Source organism: Peromyscus leucopus, chromosome 8a (genome assembly GCF_004664715.2).
Source record: "Peromyscus leucopus breed LL Stock chromosome 8a, UCI_PerLeu_2.1, whole genome shotgun sequence".
In the NCBI taxonomy this organism is placed as follows: Eukaryota; Metazoa; Chordata; class Mammalia; order Rodentia; family Cricetidae; genus Peromyscus; species Peromyscus leucopus.
In genome coordinates, this window is record NC_051085.1 from 28,262,130 (window position 1) to 28,282,262 (window position 20,133).

The window sequence follows — 20,133 nt, forward strand, 5'->3', positions numbered from 1 at the left end:
AGCAGCTGGCACTGAAAACAGAGGGGCTGTGGAAAACAGTGAATGGACAGAAACAAACCCTGTGGCAGAAAGAGGAAGGAGAACGAAGTAAAAGTTGGGACTGTAAGTCATACAAGAGCAAAGAGAATTTGTCTGAGGACATTTGTAGAAGCTAGAAAAAGAAATCCGAGAGCCAGGTGAAGAAGTTTCCACAGTGACCAGAAGTACTGACTTTGCTATTGTTTTTTAAGCACAGGTGGGTAAAAATAGGTAAAAGTTTCTCCGATTACTAATAGCAGAACTTGAACTTGATAACAAACTGAACTTGAATGATTTGGTATTTGCTTATCTCTAATATATTTTGTAAAGCTTACATAGTTCTTATAATGGTTGGTATCTCATGAGTATGCACATATATATGAGTGCATATGTTAATATTATATATGTAGATACACTCCATGTATGTCATATGTGTGTGTATATGTCATGTGTGCATATGTATACATATCCTATTGTATATATTTTAAAGGGAGCTACTTTAATTTGTTTGCTTTAACACTGGAAGAGGCAGGAGATTCTAGAGTTTGCCAGGAAAACTAAAAAGTAAATTAATAGCTAGGTTGCTTATGTTTCAATTGCAAACATATATGCATATTTCCTGACATTAATACAAACTCCCCACAAATTTGCCTCAGGCACCTGAGCTTCTTCCTAAGGGTACTTACCACAACCCAGACATCACAGCAATATGCTCACAAACCTGACCATGATAAGAAACCTGTTTGCTCTTATGTGGGATCTATGCATACACTAGATAACATGCTTTCAACTGTTTTGAGAAAATTTAATGTTTGCATCAAAAATTTTTTTAAATATTTTGAGATCTGACATCCTTCACCACAGTGCAATCCTGCCAGAGAAAGGCAAACTATTTATCACATACATTTTTAAACAGGTCCATTTTGAAATGATGAACTCATTTTGTTTATATGTGTGTGTGTGCATACTCATGTGTCTGTGGAGTCCAGAACACAATGTTAAGGTCTTCCTCAATTGCAGGCCACTTTGTTTTTGAGACAGAATCTCTCACTGAACCTGAAGATGACTAACTCAAATTTGGCTGCACTGGTTGGCAGGCAAGCTCAAGGATCCTCTTCCCCTGCACTGGGATCACAGGCATAAACCACTCCCAGCTTTGAACAGGTATGAACAGGTATCTGAACTCAGCTCCTCAAGCTTGTGTGGCAAGCACTTTACCATAAAACTAAATCTCTCCAGCCTTCTTATTTAAAAATCTTTGCAGAACTAGTATCTGCAGACCTAAAATCAAGCACACACTTCTTTATAGTCACTTTGACACTGATTACATGAAAATGACTACATATTCCTAAGAAAAATGGCCCAGCATAAAGGGGAGAAAGTTATGTGGGTGCCTCTAATATTGGAATAAAATGTGAGTTTATCCAGTCTACTTTCATGGAGTCAGAGCAGGGGAAAGCTTTTAATACTACAAATCAATAAAACACATCTAGTAAATGTTGCAAGGCCATCTGCTTCCCAAGAACATACACATAGTTTTCGATACAAGAAGCCAGAAAAGCCCTATAGTAATAGAACAGGGCTTGTGCTGCTGTCTTAACTAACCATATGTATGGCTCTACTACATAAGTACTAGGTCACCAGTATTTACTTACTCCTCCTCTCTATTGATGTTTTTCTTTCCCTAGGAACCAGGGACTGAACTCAGACCCTCACACTACTAGCAGTGCTCTATTTCCAGTCCTTTGGGGGTCACCAATTGACTGTAGCTCTCTGTCTAAAGACAGCAAGAGAGCAAGTTATATTGCTGGGACAGTTACAATGTGTGAAAGGCTATGTCAAAGTCAGAAATGGGGGAAGACAGTGTAAACAGAAATATTCACACTAAACGAAAAGGGGAATTCAAACAGTCCAAATCTTGAGCTTCTGTACCTGTGGAGACTCATATGTGATGGTTTTGGTCTCAGTTTGAACAATGGGGACTTCCTTGGTGGAGATTTCTGTCCTTTGTGAGGCATCAGAAATTGTTACCATCTCTGTTTTTACCACTGGTGGCTGAGGTGGAAAAGGAAGGGAAAGATAAATTCTAGTGGTCATAAAGTAGAAGCGTATAAAGGGACCTTCAAAAATAATTGTTTAAAAAATATCCAAATACACACTCATGCATGAAAAGTAAGAGAAAAAGCAGAGAACCTAAAAGATATAAAAGACAAATTCTCCTTCAAAGCATATCTCACGTGCATTTAAGTACATGTGTGTATGTATGTATATATGCAAATATATGTGAAAAACAAGCTAAAATCATGACTCCCTAAATTGTATTACACTTCAATTGTGATGGTCCTAAACCACTATACTGACACAAGTATACTTTACTTTGGGGAAAAAAAAATCTTAAAACTGAAAGGTAATAGAATGCACTAAACGTAAATCTCTATTTTTACTGAAGCTTAAAGAACCACAATGTGAAGGTTCAGTATTTTTAATTGGATTGTAAGCTATGTAGGCCAAGATTTACTCTCCCTCCCACCAAATATGCCATCATCAGAAAGGATATTTTCAAGTATGACTATTTTTAATTACACTCATCTGAAAGTTCACTTTCTTTTGCATTAAGTACAATAAAATGTTGTATCTAAAATTAGTCCATCAATGTTGTATTAAGTGCTCTGAAAGGTTTTACACCTGCAGAGAGGTTCACTGTCTGTTAAAACTGCTGAGCATACATGCTTAAGTAGATCATCAAACTATAGCACACCAAATATTATAACACTTCCTTTGAGAGAAAGCTCCCAACGGGTATAATTATTAAAATGGAAAAGGCAGTTCTAAGTGTTCAAAAGACTCTTGAGATGTCTGCTTTGACGTGAAAGATGAAATCTGAAAGTAACTTATTTAAAACAAAGCTACTTAAAGACTGTCCATTCCATCTGAGAACAATTGCTGATAAATCCGGCCACTGTGGGTGTTCTGGAATCAAGAGACATTCCTGGGTAAGTCAATTATCACATGAGAGACATTGCCCAATGATCAAGACTGAATCTGAGAGAAATATGCAAGGTTCTCTTTCTTGAAAACAAAAGGAAAGATATATCTAATATAGGGCAGTCTACAAAATAATCAAGTTGCAAATAACCCAGGAGTGATGTAAGACCATGAAAAGAAGAGCGCACTTCGTGAATGCTTAGTCCTTGGATGTCAAGAAGGAAGAGGCTCTGAACCACACCACACTCTCCCTGGACTCGACAGACAGGAACCACGGTGGCATTCAAGAAATCATGTCCTTACCACTGCCAGAAGCTGCCTTCACAGCATCTGCTGTGAGCTCTAAGGAGAAGTAAGAGAATGATCCAGAAAGTCAAATCCAGTCATTACACCAGGAGCACACACACTTAAACCCACCATCTCTCCACAGCACACACACATATTACTACATATGCCCATGAGGAAAAGGCATGTGATTGAGGAAGCCGTGCAAAGAAGGACAGAAGCATCCAAAGCATGCAAAGAAAAACCAATACGGAAGTGAGAAGGAGGACGGCTGTGGCTGTGGGGTTTACCCTACAGGCAGTCCAGGGGCGGTGAAGGAGCTAGAAACGGTGACCTGAGCTGCAGGAGATCTACAGAGCAGTGCTCCCTTCTCCCAGACAGAAAATTCAGACTCCTGCTCAACAAGCTGAAGGAGAATTAGGGGAAGGGGAAGAAAGGCAGGTGTTTCCACCCGAGAACAGTGCTGCAGTTTAGCTCATGCTTGAGACTCCCATTTACCTCTGAACAACAAATAATCTCTGGTAAAACATCAATGTCAACATGGGGCACCTCTCCGTTAACTCTGTGTTGCTCTTCCTCTGTTTCTTCTCTCATGTCTTGCTTAACAGTGCCTCCGTGTGCACTCTTCTCTCCGGGTAGCTTTTGGGCACCTACATGTTCCTGGGCCTCTGTGTCTACTGGGAGGAGCCTGGCCTCTGCGTGCCTGTCTGGGATGGCTTCGGGCACTGCTGCCTCCCTCTCTACTACCTTGGCTGCTTGGCCGGCCTCCTGCTCCAGCTCTTCATCATTCTCCTCCTGCTCTTCCCTTATGGTGCCCTCGGTCACTCGGTGGTGGGGCTGGTACTCTCCCACGTCTTCCTCCTCACTCTCACTGCTGCTGCTGCTCTCAGAAGACAGGGAGGTGGAGTCTTTTTGTGTCACGGGCTCCACCTTACGAATCTCCCCAGGACCACTCCCAGCTGATAGCTCTTTACCATTCATTTCTTCTGTGATTACTCTTTCGTCTTTCCCAACCTCTGCCCGCTTCTTCTCCTCCACTACATTCAGAGTCTCATGTGAACTCTGTACAGGAAAAAAGATGGATGAGGGAGAACAAAAATAGATGAATAAATAAAAACAGTGGAAACCCAAATGAACTGATGGCAGACTCATGTCATGAAGGAAAACAAAGATGGTTATGATGGCTGACTGGAAGGGACGCAGGGAAACATGAGGCGATGAGAGGCGTTAGGCATGGCATTAACATGGAAAAGGGGGAACCTTAACAGCGTCCCTGGCTCCAGTGCAAGGCCCTTCCGATACAGGAGCGCGAGTCTGCGAAACAAAAAGCAACCGAGGACACAAATCAATATGGTTTACCTCGCCGACCACCGAAACAGACATGTGACGATGCAAACACAGAACGGCCAGACCAACTACGGAAACCCATGCTCAGGGTCACAGAGGACAACCAGACAAACGCCACAACACTTACAACAACAACAGCCAGCATTCTTGAAAAGAAATAAAAAACATTATTACAGGACTAAGCCCTACTTATGGAGCTGAAAATGTCTTTTTTAAAAAATACGTAATTATACCTAAACTTCCTAATCTGCTTCAAGTATATATTTTAAATCTGTTCCTCAAACACTGTGGTCTGAATCTAGAACACTGGCTTGGACCCTAAGCCCTAAAAAAAAAATGCAACCATCAAGGATTTCTTTCATTTTTTGCAGGGGTGCGGTGGGGTGTGGGGTGATGCTTTCTAAAAAACAGCCTGGAGCTGGGCAGTGGTGCACACCTTTAATCCCAGCACTGGGGAGGCAGAGGCAGGTTGATCTCTTTAAGTTTGACCAGCCTGGTCTACAGAGAGAGTTGCAGGACAGCCAGAGCTGTTACACAGAGAAGCTCTGTCTCAGGGGTGAGTAGGGAGAGATTGGACTAGAAAATCATGTTTGGTTTAAATGGCTATTAACATTAAAAGGTTCATTCCAAACAGTTATTAACATCTCAATTTGCAATATAGATATCTGAGTAGGTGTTAACATTTGCCCCAAGTTTCCTCTTAGAATTAGCTCATTCACTATCACCACTGACACTGGAAATGGGTCAAACTTATTACTGAAGACCATCATCCAACCCCCAGCAATACCTATTTCTTGGGAGTACATTAATTCTATTTGATTGACACAGTAGCTAACCATTCTATCCAATACCTGTATACTGAATACAGGAGTAACATACAGTACTACAGTCAAGTATTAAGTAGGGATGGGGCTTCTCTGAAGTTTTTAAATCCTCACATTACCTCAACACTTGTACAAATGAAGCAGAGCAACAAGTTTACATCCTCCTGGCACTCCTGTTAGTGGTCTAACTGAAAAATCCTTCAACTCCAGGCAACAGTGCCATTTACTCAAGTATCATCCACATTAATGCAGAAGGGCACTGGTCCTCTGACCTTGCTGGACACTGACTGTGTGTGTGTGTGTGTGTGTGTGTGTGTGTGTGTGTGTGTGTGTGTGTGTGTGTGTACACTCAAGAAGTTTTCCTAATGGGACACCAGGTACTTCATGGGACCCAGCAACAAGGACACACAGATCTAAATGACACAATTCTCTGTAGCACCTACAAACATATGCCACAGACTCTCTAGCCTGTTACTCTGAACTGCGTGGTACTTTTATGTTTGAGTTGCTGAAAATTCACACCAGTTTTACTGAAAACCCAGAAGTTTCAGATATTACATGGAAAACCATGAGTCTACAAAGTGTTTCATAGATGAAGATAACTATGGTTCAGAGCATTTCTAAGGCAGATGTTTCAGGCTTATTACAGGCCAGTGGTATAACTATTATATTACTTAGCCTCAAATGACAGACAGGTTTAGCTCAAGTTCAGGGAATTCCAGAATGTCATCCCAAAACAATTAGCTCAGGAACTCTGGAGGGCATGTTAGTGTTGTTTGAAATAACAGACCACCATAAGATGTCTGAAACTGGGCTCTAAAAACTCGAGCTCTAGAAAGCACTTAGCTAACTTCTTTCTCTTTGTTGACACTTTCCTTCTGCTTAATACCTCCAGCTCTGGGGCTCGAGGGGTTTAAACAATTTTCTAAATTTAGACAGGTTTTTTTAAAAAAAAGAAACAGGAGAAATTATCCAATCTACTTCTTTATGTTCAAATTCACTGTTTCTTGAATGTTTCTCCCAGTGATTTCACTAGTAGAATGGAGGGAAAGGTACCTAAATACTCAAAAAAAAAAAAAAAAAAGAAAAAAAGAGAAAAGAAAAAGAAAGAAGGAAAATCTGTCTCTTATGTGGCTTTTAGTAGCAGGGGAAACAAAGTAAAATGCACCTCCGGCAAGCGTGAGAAGGGCGCAGAAGCAAGCTTTTCTCTAGGTGCATTAGCGTTCACAACAGCGCCCTCTGCTGTCCAAGTGGTGGCTGAAGGGGAGGAGGCTTTCACACTAGGAGAAAAGCCCTTCCCACTAAACAACATTGATGTGATCTCCTCTTCTAGGCTCTGGAGATCAGAAAAGGAAGAGCAAAGAGTTAGCGATACATCAGGACAGACGGCAGTAACCTACTAAGAGAAGGGAAAGGTTACACAAGAGAGACCAACAGACAGCTAATGATGAAAGGAAGGGGAGAATTGGAGATGGGAGCAGGTTTATGCCAAAGTTTGCCTGAATGCCAGCTTCTGCACCTTGCCTGAGACTCTCTGGTAGCTGTAACCTACAGAAGCCAGGTACAACTCCATTTATCACTGAAATGTTGTTACAAACAGCATACCCCTAGCCCCTCCAACACGGACTTTTGAGGTAGCTCCTTGGCCTCTTTTTTTCTGGCAGAGGAGGATCTCTCCAGCAGCCCTACATTAGAAAGGCTTCTTTCCTGTGCTGGAGACACTCTGGATTTGAGTCCACCCACTTACTAAAGCATATTTTCTGCAATGCTTCTATAATACCCTAACTCCTATGATTTCTTCTCCACTGCATATGAAATGTAACGAACAGTCTTGACAGAATGGGGGGTCCACACTTTTGGGGGGGCAAAAACAAACAGTTAAAAAAATTAAGACAATCCCTGAACTGAAATCTCAGTTCAAAGTCAGAAATAAAAAGCTCATTCGTCTGAAAATCTATTAAGGCATGCGTATTAAGTTTCACATTTCTATCCTTAAACAACATTTCCTACTCAGCCTGTGAGGACAACGGGCAAGCTGTGACAATCCTCAGAAATTTGGAATGCCACAAAGGATGAACAAGGAAACCCCCACACACACACTCCTGCCATGTGGAACTTGGTGAGAATTCTTAATAAACCACATTCTCCAAAGACCTTTACAAAAAGAAAAATGCATGGCACGTATAAAATGTTCTTCAGACAATGACCTAAGAAGGATGGGAGGGTGGGTAGATTCTTAAATTTTTCAACAGAGAAAAAAGTTTCTGATCTTCATCAATAAAAATTGTGGAATTTCAGCAGTGGTGGTATACGCCTTTAATCCCAGCACTTGGGAGGGAGAGGCAAGCAGATCTCTCTTAGTTCGAGGCCAGCCTGATGATCTACAGAGCAAGTTCCAGGACAGCCAAGGATACACAAAGAAACCCTGTCTCAAAAGAGAACAAAACAAAACCAAAAAAGGGGAGGGGGAGATTGTGGAATTTAAGTTGTGCAATGAATTAATCAAATAATTTCAAAAGTATCTCACTGACTGGGGACGTTACTCTTGTAGGTAGTATTTGTCCTGCATGTCCAATACCTTGGAATCAACCCTCAATACTACACCCCCAAAAGACTACAGAGTAGGTAATCCTCAAAGATCCACAAGAGAATACAAGTTGTCCTATGTCTCATAATACATAGGATACACACTAATTACTTACCATTAAAAACTAAAAATCCTTTAGCTTCTCATTTCCTGTTCTACCCCTCAAATTATTCATGGTCAAACCAAAGCCATTTTTGAAAATTCAATCTATTTAAATTTTATACAAGACACCTATCTCACACACACACACACACACACACACACACACACACACACGCACCACCTAGGGGTTAGAGAGATGAGACGGCTCAGCAGTTAAGAACACTTGTTCTTGCAGAGGACCCAAGTTCGATTCCCAGCACCCACACAGTGGTTCACAAGTATCTGTCACTCCAGTTCCAGAGGATTTGATGCCCTCTGATCTCTGTGGCCACCAAGCACACATGAGGTACATACACATATATGCAGGCAAAACACTCAAATGTAAAATACAAATTAAACAATTTTTGTTTGTTTGTTTGTTTGTTTGTTTGTTTGGAGACAGGGTTTCTCTGTGTAGCTTTGCGCCTTTTCCTGGAACTCACTTGGTAGCCCAGGCTGGCCTCGAACTCACAGAGATCCGCCTGGCTCTGCCTCCCAAGTGCTGGGATTAAAGGCGTGCGCCACCACCGCCCGGCTTAAACAATCTTTTTTAAAAATTGTGTAAGACTCATACTATAGGAATTTGGAAAATTTAGACAAATACTTGCTCATGTTTTTTCTACATTTCAATAATGACAAATAATGTTCAAAGACAATCGAGACACCTTGGAAAATCAAAAATGAAAGGAAGACATAATAAAGATAGAAAATGAAATGGTGTTCAACTCAAGTCAAAGCATGAGCAGGCTGAGCGCATGCTTCCCATAGTGGAGTATTATCTCAAGAGAAAAACAGTGCACACAGATGGCCAATAACTGCTTCATGGGTGACAAGACAACTGAATAACAATAGCTGGAGAACACCTGCTATATATTACATAGAGTGTAGATTTTCCACATGTCAGAAAATGCAGTCATTTCAAATGCATACAAGCCCCCTAGGAGCTTCCCCTGACTAAATGTCACATGACCCCACTTTCACTTCTGTCGGTTACTTTACACTGTACGTCCTTCAAACATGAGATCCAGAAAAACAGTCATTTTAAACATCTCCACCAAGATTCTAGTTCATGTTGCCAACAGCCTTTATCAAATGATGGCATCTGACGTGGGTCCTGTGCATTCTGATGACTATATCCCTGTTTATTAAGCTCGTGTCATTTAGTCATTTGGGGTCCTTAAACCAGTTCCTACCTTAGCAATTACATGTGCTCTTCCTTTAGTATGGATATATCTCCTGGTCTACTTTCTTAGAGACAGGGTTTCTCTACATAGCTCTGGCTGTCCTGGATCTCGCTCTGTAGGCCAGGCTGGCCTCAAACTCACAGAGAAATGTCTGCCTCTCTGCCTCCCAAGTGCTGGTATCAAGGTGTGCTACACCACCGCCCGGCTTTGGTCTATCTTCCTATCATTAAGAACTTACTTTAGACACCATCTCCTTCTTATCCTCTAACACAACACTATGTTTCACCTTCTGAAGGTTCTCAGTGTGGGAAAACCTCCAGTCACTAACGAGCACGCCTGCTGTCTACCTTCTCAGCAGCCTCTAAGCTCTCCAGGCTAGCTAACCAGCTAAGCAAGCTCAGCACAAGAGGAGAGTGGAAAAGAGATGGAAAGTGTGTTTCCTCACTTGGGAGAGGCATTTCACATACTCAAGGCCTTGCACAAAGAGAAAGAAGCTGCTATGGGATATCTATATCTCTTTTGTTACACTAAAAATCTCAAAAATGAAATTTTAAAAGCTTCCCATATGTGATTAGTTATGAACCAAAGCACATGTAATATATCTTAGTAGCACCACCATGTGCCTAAGTGACATACAGTGCACTTTCATGAGACTAGTTCCCCAACCATAAGCCACACACATCAAATGATGGATCATGAATCACCTGACACAGATGATATTCCTACACTTCCTTATTCTCAAATTGCACGGAAGGTGTTGACTGAAATAGGATTTTTCTCCCCAATGTTCCTCTGCTCCTAATACATAGGAGCCTAACTTGTTAAACATTCAAAAACCATTTTAAAATTAGGCAGACTCATTAAAAACAGACTCTGTGAGCAGAAATGCACGGGGAGGGAAGCAAAAGCAGATCCAATGATGCAAGGTGAACACCTTGTCCGCCTGAGCTTCCTCTTCAACTGTCCGTGTAGCCGCCATCAGGTACTTCTCCTTCATGGACAGAATATCCTTGAAAAGACGGTCTCCTTTCCTCTATTGTTTTAAACAACGACATAATCAACAAAAAGACACATACATTACACCCATAGCAACACAAACGCAAAAGGACAGTGTGGCTCAGTGCAGTGAACTGGACGCAGTAGTAGAGAGAGGAAAGCTCTTCCTTCCTAGGTCAGCAGCCACCGTTTCTCTGGAAATTCTAGACTAGGCTGCTCAAACTAATGGTTTTTCAAAAAAATCTGCAAATGCTGGTTTCCTCCTTCACAGCACCGAGCATGGAGAGTATCTAATCTCTGGTTTCCTCATTCACAGCACCCAGCATGGAGAGTATCTAATCTCTCCATTTGACAGGTTGCAATTTTCGGTTCAGCAATGGTTTTTGCTCATTGGTTCTTAAAACACTGCCTTACGTCCAGTGCCACAAACTTGGAAGCTTAATAATACCAGGGGCTTTGCTCTGAGGAAGAGCAAAGATTGTCTAAATCAAATTTCTACAATTGGGCAACATTCACTACATAATGAAAGGAAAATAATCAAATTGTAACACAACATCTTTGCACAGCTTTCAAAAGTGCAGAGCAAATTCTATCTGTCTCCTCGAGAGGGATGTGCCCATGAACTTCCTGTTCAATCACAGGAGAGATCTGAGAGGATCAAAACAGAAGAGGAAGAAAATGGAATGAATGCGGAGGTATTCTGGGAATATATTCTATAGGCAATACTTAGTGAAGGTAAGAAGCAGAACATGAAAAGAAAGAAAAGTAGGTCTGAGGTCCACTGGCACTTAAAATGTTTTTGACACATGACTATTTACTGCTGCAGGAATTTCATAGGTACATTGATAACATACAGTATTTCATAACATATAATGTTTTTCAACTTTTCAACAGAGTCCATCAATCTTTAAAGGTAAATCTTAACTCATTATCTTCATAGTAATGACCTTAAACCATTCTATATATGCTCTACATTCCTTTATCAACTTATATTTGAGAAACTTTTAATGTCCTTATATAAGAAACTTACTAGATATAGTATTAAATTAGTTCCCAACTGTCCTAAGTAACAATTCAATGCTACTAATTTACCTGAATACAACAATAAAATTACTCTGAAAACATTCCAAAAGTACATTAAAATTCATAAAATTTACCTAAGAATTAGGTCAATGAATATTACATTGTTAATACTTAGTATTTTAAAAAATTGTTAGCAATAAAAAGAATTTATGCGGGAACATTTTCCAACTTCTGAGCGTCAACAAACAAGATGAACAACTGCAGCGAGACACAAAGCCGACAAACAGCTAGTGACATACCCCTTGGGTCTGTAGGGACAGAGGTGTGAGACGTCGTTTTTCCCATTCATTGGGGCGCGGCTCAGGTGTGGACTCCATAAAATTGCGCTTGAGCTCACTAATGCTAGCCTGGTGTTTCAGTATGTCCTCCTGGGCCTTATCCAGGTCCTAGCAACATGTAACATGACAAAGGGGATCCAAAACAAAACACCCCGCAGGGCAAAAAATAGAACCAAAAAATAAGATAAAGTAAACTTATTATTAAAAAAATAATAATAATAAAGCAAGAAAAATGCCAAGTCTCAAAAGCCATATTATCACCTGTGGATAGCCCTGAGTTCATCAAAATTTGAAAATGAAGCCAGTGAATTATTTTACTCATATTTGAATGGTTTTAATTTCTTCTCTGTTTGGGATTTTAAATTATCCATATTAGAAGGGAGCCATGGAACTGACCATAATGGCTAGCAATCCTTATCAACTTGAATTTAAGTAGCAGCCTATGACTTTGTCCCCACAAATTTATCTTTGTGATAAAGGCTATTACTCTACTGCATTCTGTGAATATAGCAAAACAAAGAAGGGTAAATGTAGAAGCACACAGTTGGCCGTCCAGGACCATCAACAGAAGGAGAAAAACCGGGGGTGGGGGGCCTTTGTCAGGAACCCCCAGTGGTGGCTCTAACTCTCCAGGAATAAAATAACTGCCTCCAGAGGCTTTTGTGCTTGGTCTCTCTCCAAATGAGCCACATACTGGTCTCACGTAACACGGAGAACAAAGGAGAACCCAGCCACTTGATGTAGTAACATGTGGACCCTTTACAAAGATGGAAAATCTACTAACTCTATCTTCACTGCCTCGGCCTGATGAGTGGTATCCAGCATATTTAAAACAAAAACCAAAAAACTGGGTCTGGTAAGAAGCACATGTGTAATAATGTTTAGGAACTGGACTTAACAGGATTTTAAATGTTTTCTTATAGTTCAAAAATCACAGGCTGCCTGTAGACTCCAGTCCCACTCCCAAAGGCAGGCCATGCATCTGATACAATCAGCTAGTCCACGGTCATGCACAAGCACACTGGCTCACGGGAGCTTCTATAGCCATCTGCAAAAACTCCCAACGACCGGAAACTTCCGCATGGCATGGGCAAATGACTGGCTTGAGATCAGGCACATTTCTTGCATTTGTTCACAGCAATGTTACTTATTATACTTTACAGCATTTTAGTAAGTTAAGCAAAAATACATTTTAGCAGTTATCAAAGCTGCCAAAAGCGACCTAAGAGATTAGTCAGATTACCCAGAGCTGCAGGTCTCCACTGAATACACTGCACACACCACCTTAGCATGAGAAGGGAAAACTGTCCTCCTCTGACATGGGAACACTCTTTACAACTACCAGTGTCTCATCTACCTATCCGTCTGTCCATCCATCCACCCGTCCACCTACCTACCGACATACCTATCTACCTCTTCCTCCCTTCCCTTCTACCCTCTCTCCTCTGTTCTTTCCTTCTGGTCAGAACAATTCTATTAATAAGCATATTCTCAAGTGGAATCATTTAAATGGGCCACATACCTTATCACATGAATTGTACTGAGAGGTCAAAGGGGGGGGGAATAGATTGAGTCAACTAAATGAGCTAATGTCAAATGAAAACAATTTCCTATTCTGTTTAATGTATATTAAAAATGGGGTTGTGTTACTTCAGATTCTATAGCTTAAAGGTGATTTATTAGGCAAACAGGCTTACTTAGTAATGAATAAACTTTATTTAAATAAAGAGAGCTTTTCTCCCCAGCTGTCTCTACATCCCTACCTCCACCACATAAGAACCAAGCTGGACTGGTAGCATGCACTCCCAAGTTCAATAACCCCATGCATCGCATGCACTGTGCTGGAAGAGAATGGCCAGTCAGCCAGCCTGTGCGTGACCTCCCGTCCACAGCAGCCTGGCAGCCAGAGGACAGAGTGCAGCGGTTCTTGGATCATACAAACCTCCAACATTAAATTGCTATGTCTGACATAAATATTATCCCCTTCTACTCTCAAGGTATTTTTCTGTGAAATTAAATCACACACAGGGAGGGGAAAAGCAAATCAACATAAGTGTATCCATCAGCAAGCACCATAAACAACCCAGAGTTCCATAGTCTAAGACTTTAAGATAAAAATCTTAAAAGCCACAACAAACAAAACTCAGATAAACCCCGAAAGTGCATTCCACCATCCTCTCCCAGCCCTTCCCCAGCCCCCCAACCACAGCAATGGTGGGCCACAGGCACTTATTATTTAACGTAAGGGAAAACGGACACCTCCTCCAGGTAGGTTTCCACGTCTTCCGTCTTCCCCTGCAAAGGCACACAGCACACAGGCAGAAAGAAGGGGCTCGCTGGTAGGCTTCACCAGCGAGGCAGAGAGAGATGCTGTGTCCAGACTTAATGGTGCAGCAGCAGTACCAACCTTGACTCCTGGCCCTCGGGAGACGCTACTAAGTCATGTGCTCTGTCTCCACCTACATACAGTGTCGCACAGACGATGAAATGATCCTTTGCAAGGGTGGAATGGAGATGGAAGCTTCGCTCTTTCTCAGTCCCTACATTATGCTCTACTTTTAAGAACTGTCTTTTTTTAAGCAGTAATAAAAATATGAACGTGTAAAGATGGCAAAAGCCAAGTAGCAATGGAACAAGGTACAGAGATGCCAAATTTGTCTTCGTCTTTAAGTAAGTTACAAATTTTACATCATCACACGTTGTCCCATCTGTTTTTAAATATAAGTTTTCTTGGAAAAAATTTAGCCTATTAAATTTTTCTCATATTAAAATGGGTATTTGCAAATAATCTTTAAAATATACAACTTTTCAATAAAATTTTTATATAATAGTATGCTGCAGTTGGACATTTCCCAATATTTAATGACCCCAAAGAACTAATTTGAAGGTTTAAGACTAAGAAATACTGAGTAAATGTTGACAGCAGGAAACTAACTAGTATGTAAAAACAAAACCACTGGCCAAAAGGACAATCAGCTTTCCAGGATAATCCACCCACAGGCCCGCTGTGCTGGCAGGATAGTGCTGGGTCAAAGGGCCTGTCTGTGGCCATTCAGTGGTATGTGTGAGAGGTAATGGGCACGAGAGAACACCCCACACCCCCACACCCGCTTTGTATCAGAGGTGAAAAATGTGACACAGCTCTGTGAAGAATCCGCCTCCAATTCCTTGGTCAACATTTAATTCACTAAAAGGTTGATCTTTGGTATTTCTCAAGTAAATGTAAAGAATTACAGCTTCTCCTACAATGTATACTCGATTCATTTCTAGTATTTTTCTTTGTGTTTGCTCTGAATTCTGTGATTTAATCTGTGTTGATAGAATCCCTAAGACACAAGACACTTAATCACCAGACCACCTTGAGCAAAATAATTAAAAACACACTGCACATGTTAAGACCGACTTTCTTGCAGTGCAGAGGTAGAACACTTCAAAATAGCTGTCTTACACAGATGAAAAGTCTCAGACACCTCATTTTAAATAATAAAGCAAAAAAGGCCAACCCTTCATATACACTCTAATCTCTCAAAGTCAGGTTTCATTTTTCACACATGTTTGTTAAATAATAGACTATCGTTTTTCTTATAAAATAGCTGATGATGACTCTTACAAATTGCATGATTCAGGGTAGAAGAAAGAATACGGCACTAAATTCATCTCTCTGGTCCCTGAATGCTAAAAGTACATCATGGAGTTTCTGAGATAGGCTTAGAAACATCAGGAGTGTTGTTTACAGACTCGGGCTCCTACAAGCCTGGGTTTTGATGAAGATTAATTATACTAAGTTCTACCGATACATGTCAATTACAATTATGTCCAAAACATTCTAAGTTTTGTTTCAAAACATAAAGTTCCCATGCTTAAGGAACAGCACTAACATTTATCTTCAAAAGAGCCAAGATGAATACTTAAGGAGAGTACAGATTCCCAGCTCACACACTCCTTTAACAATCTAGCATTATCTAAGACATTTATACAATAATCTTGCGGGTTTGTGCTGCATTTAGAATGTGTGTGCCTACACTTAGGATAGTGGTGCAGAGGAGTATCGACACTTAGCACTCATGCACATATGTATGTGTGTAAATGTGTACATACTATTTTGAGGATAGTCAGTAAAATTAATGCACGGGTTTAGACTCTATTATCAGGAAGGGGATATAACAAAGAACGGCTGGGCGGACTTTAAAAACTGCAGCTTATGGAGGCGTGCTGGCCACTGCTTCCTCTTCCTCTGGTCTGTCATTCAAATCACAGTCATAAAAAACGTGAAAGGCGGTGGCCTTCCCCTCCAGATAGCAGAGGACCAGTGCCAGAGGAAGTGAGAAGGTGAGAGAAAAAGACACTGACTGAGAAGCTGAGAGAAGCAGCCCGAAGATGAGGATAAGTGAAGGAATGAATGAAGGGGATGTGATGGGGATATAATGCTGAACGTCGGGAGGGAGGAAGGAAACCCAGATCTTGGGGAGGCTGGGGAAGGCAAGGTATCCATCTTCATCAAGAAGGGAAGGCAAGCCAGAGGCCAAGTATTTGTAAAAGTTAAGTGAAAAGGAACCAAATTCAGAATCCTTAGGGTCCGCCGATTTGAGAGTCTTCTCATGGATGGAAGGACAGTCAGGTTGAGGAGGGGCCACAGCAGGATCTAAGACAGAATCCAATGTGGCCACCTCAGGGTCACCCTGCTCTGACGCTCCACCTGTGGAAAGCAGCTCGAAGCTATCTAGTGTGGTCTCATCAGCCTCCCCAAAAGGGTCTTCCTCTGAAATGTCTGACAGCAAGTCCACTTCCGGGACTGGCAGGAGGTGTGGGGAAAAGGATGAAGCACAGCAAATGAGAGGTGACAGAGGGCACATGCACACAGTCTATTTCAAGAGTAACCCACAGTTGAGTGTGAATCACACAATGGCCATGTTCAAAGGAACAAGAGGGACACAGGAGAGAAGAAGATATATTAGTGAACTAGTACTCCCAAGTAGGCTTCATAAAAACAGTGGTTAGAAAATTAACTGAATCATCCATTTTTAAGGAGGAAAACCAGATTCCTTTTATCACATAAAATGTACACATATTAATGACTGTGAGTTTCTAACTGATGTTACTCAAACCTAGTTGCTGACTCATATATTAAAAACACCAGTAAAAAGCTCATATAACTAGTCATTTGCTAAAGACAAGAAAGAGTTCCTTCCAAATTTAATATAAGAACTTCTGTCATCCAAAGAAAATGTTTCATAATTACATATGTCAAATTAAGGAGGAAAAGCAGAAGAGAACTATTCTGAAATACTATGCCTACTTCTCTTCAGTGGTCGTTTTCTTGGGTACTCTGTACACTTAAAAGACTGACAACTTAACACTTGAAGGACATCATGCAGGACATAAATTGTGTTATCTTTAACTAAATACCTTCTAGACGAATATTTTTTCAACATGACAATCATAAATTAAGGACAGGCTACAAATGATTTCCTATCATCTGCTGTTTGATGTCCTGTGACCATGTGTGGAGGCCTCTAAGCTGGCTGTAGAGGATATCACTGCAGGAGCTCCTACTGTTCCGGCAGATACTTCAGCTACTCTCCTTTTCTAAGTTCATTCTGCTTATCTTTACATTTTTTAAAGCCAGAATTAAACAGACACTGCAAGTCAACAGGATAATCGTGTGTGTGTGTGTGTGTGTGTGTGTGTGTGTGTGTGTGTGTGTTCGCGCACATGCATGTGCACTTATTTCCAATGTTGTATATAAAAACTGCTTTGCGCAGATCTGGAAATAAGACATGAGGAGCCCAAAAGCTCTTCAGTCGAGTGACTTAATAACTGAAGTGACTTTAGTAACAAAGTAACCTAACAGTGACAGATTTGAGAACATCTTAATATTGATAGCTTCCTCATTCACTATGCTGTATGCACAAAACAAAGACAACGACAGCACACAAACCCTGCACTCACTATCCACAGCTACGAATTATTAATGGATTTCTTCATAAAATTATCTTCATTCATATAAAAATTTAAAAAACAATGATACTCAAGACAGGGACTACCTTTAAAATTGACTGGCAACAATATGCAAATTTCAAATAAATGGCTTTTATCATTGGTGATTCAACTGATAATAAACTAAGGAAACAGGAAACGCCGCCAGTGCACTGCTTTCTTATATTAGTGTAATTTACACTGACATAAATATTTACACTGAAAAATAATCAAAACAAGGTTAGAAATCATAGTGCAAACAGCAGCAGTCTACACATACTTGAAACTTGGGAAATCAAATCAGCATAGGTTACATAACGATAATACATTTCTGATTCTGACATGCAAAATGCAGCAGAGAGCCTCTGTCTAAGCACATCTTCCCAAAAGCACTAGTGCTAACGTGCCATACCTTCCCTTCAGCGAGCAGGGGTGTGGCTTTTGTGGGGCTTCTGACATCCCTCCGGCTATCCCCATCCTGAATGGTGGTGTAGCTGGCAGCTCCAGGGCCAAGTGCTGAACCCTCTCCCGGAGGGCCAGGAAAATCCTTCAGAAGACTTTGGTCCACAACATCAATCAGAGCTGATCAGAAGATAAGTTGAAATGCCCATGAATACCTTGACCCTGAATGGCCAAGTGTTAAAGAACATAACGCCTTAAACAAACAGGTCACATGTAAGTAGCTGGAACATAGATTGAACTTTGAAAATATCAAAATTTAAAAAAAAAAATACAAAACTCTACTAACATTCTGAGTTTTGTTTTGTTTTGTTTTGTTTTTGCTTGTTTGTTTGTTTTTTCTTTTTTCGAGACAGGGTTTCTCTGTGTAGCTTTGCACCTTTCCTGGAACTCACTTAGTAGCCCAGGCTGGCCTCGAACTCACAGAGATCCGCCTGGCTCTGCCTCCCGAGTGCTGGGATTAAAGGCATGCACCACCACCGCCCGGCTTAACATTCTGAGTTTTTAAAAACTATTTATTTACATTCATCTATCCATCCAGCAAATTAGATTTTTGAGCATGTGGCTCATTGAGGAATTGACCAGTAGGAGGAGCTCTTGGCCCAACTGCAACAGTCCAGCAGAATTACAATGTAACCATCATCCAGGGTGACTGATCAGTCCTAAATCTACCTTTTAAAACAAATAATACTAATTATTAAAATGACTTGTTTCAAGAGGTTTTAAGAAATCACCTGCAAGTTAACTTTTATTTGCATATTAAAAACCAGACTTAAGAATTTACCTAATATTTTTCATTTTTCTGACAGTTCAGAATATCTCAATCTGACTATGATGTCCAGTACCCCAGCTGCTGCCCAAAAGTTGGCCTTGTGCATTGCCTTCCTCTTTCTCACAAAGAGGTAGAAACCTATTATTCTAAGGTTTCTGTCATAGAGTCTCTCTCCTCTCTCTCTCTCCCTCTCCCTCTCTGTGTGTGTGTGTGTGTGTGTGTGTGTGTGTGTGTGTGTGTGTGTGTGGTGTGTGTGTGTGTATAAAACCCATCAGTTAACTTGAGGTATCTGGTACCTTCCATCTTGGTCCTACAAGGTACTTAATAATCTACACCCTCCCTGCCGTCTCAATAGGCTTCTTCCCCAGCCCCATTTGTTTTATTAAACGATACTCTACCTGCACCTATCTGCTTCAGCCAGGAACCTCCAATTCTGTATCATCTTCCCTTAAAACCAGCAAGTCAAACAGGGCCCTTGGGTGTTTTCTAAACATGGTTAGATTTATTTTTTAAGCCTTTATTTCTATACCACATCACCCTTTAAAACTTTTCCCATCTATAAAAATTTACTTTTCAAAATCCACAAAATCATCAAAACATTAAAATGAGCTCGCATCTTACATTACACCTGTTAATTTCCAAGGCTGGTTGTTTTTTGGTTTGGTAAGATTTTACTTATTTTCCTGTACAGAAGTATATAATTATGCATACCCCTTTGACTTATTTTATAAATTTAGGCACCCATAATAATGACGAATCACTACAAAATGAGAAAACCTGACCTAAAGGTAGTTTCAAATATACTGATACTGAAATATGAGTCAATATAAAATTAAAAATTACAAACCAAGTTGACAAATGTTGGCTGCACACTTTTAAACACATACTCAGTCTAACGTACAGTAACCAACTGGTCTCCTCCCAAACCAAGGTGAAGATCACAGTGGCCAGTCATGTAGACCACTCTGAGCCAGGCTGCCCGTTTCCTAACTGTCTTCTCTAACCATTCTCTTAGACCACAGGATTCTTCAAAGCTGACACTGTGCTCTGGTGTGCTGTCACGGACACTCTAAGCCCTCAGTGTACAGGAAGGACTCTGCAGAGCCTGCCAACAGCCTGGCTCTCCTGAGCTTGAGTGTGCAGTCTTCTCACCTCAGAGCTGCTCTGCGCGCCCACAGCCTGGGTGCTCTATGTTCTC

At 40.9% G+C, this 20,133-nt stretch overlaps 1 protein-coding gene across 1 annotated transcript in view; it reads right to left on the minus strand.

The window, feature by feature from the left end:
- Epb41l2 (erythrocyte membrane protein band 4.1 like 2) overlaps positions 1-20,133 on the minus strand; it is a 109,846-nt gene that overhangs the window by 18,454 nt on the left and 71,259 nt on the right. Inside the window, 5 exon segments of the mRNA XM_037200510.1 lie at positions 1,951-2,073; positions 3,787-4,350; positions 11,690-11,836; positions 13,671-13,733; positions 18,117-18,286. Coding sequence (XP_037056405.1) covers positions 1,951-2,073; positions 3,787-4,350; positions 11,690-11,836; positions 13,671-13,733; positions 18,117-18,286 — 1,067 coding nt within the window.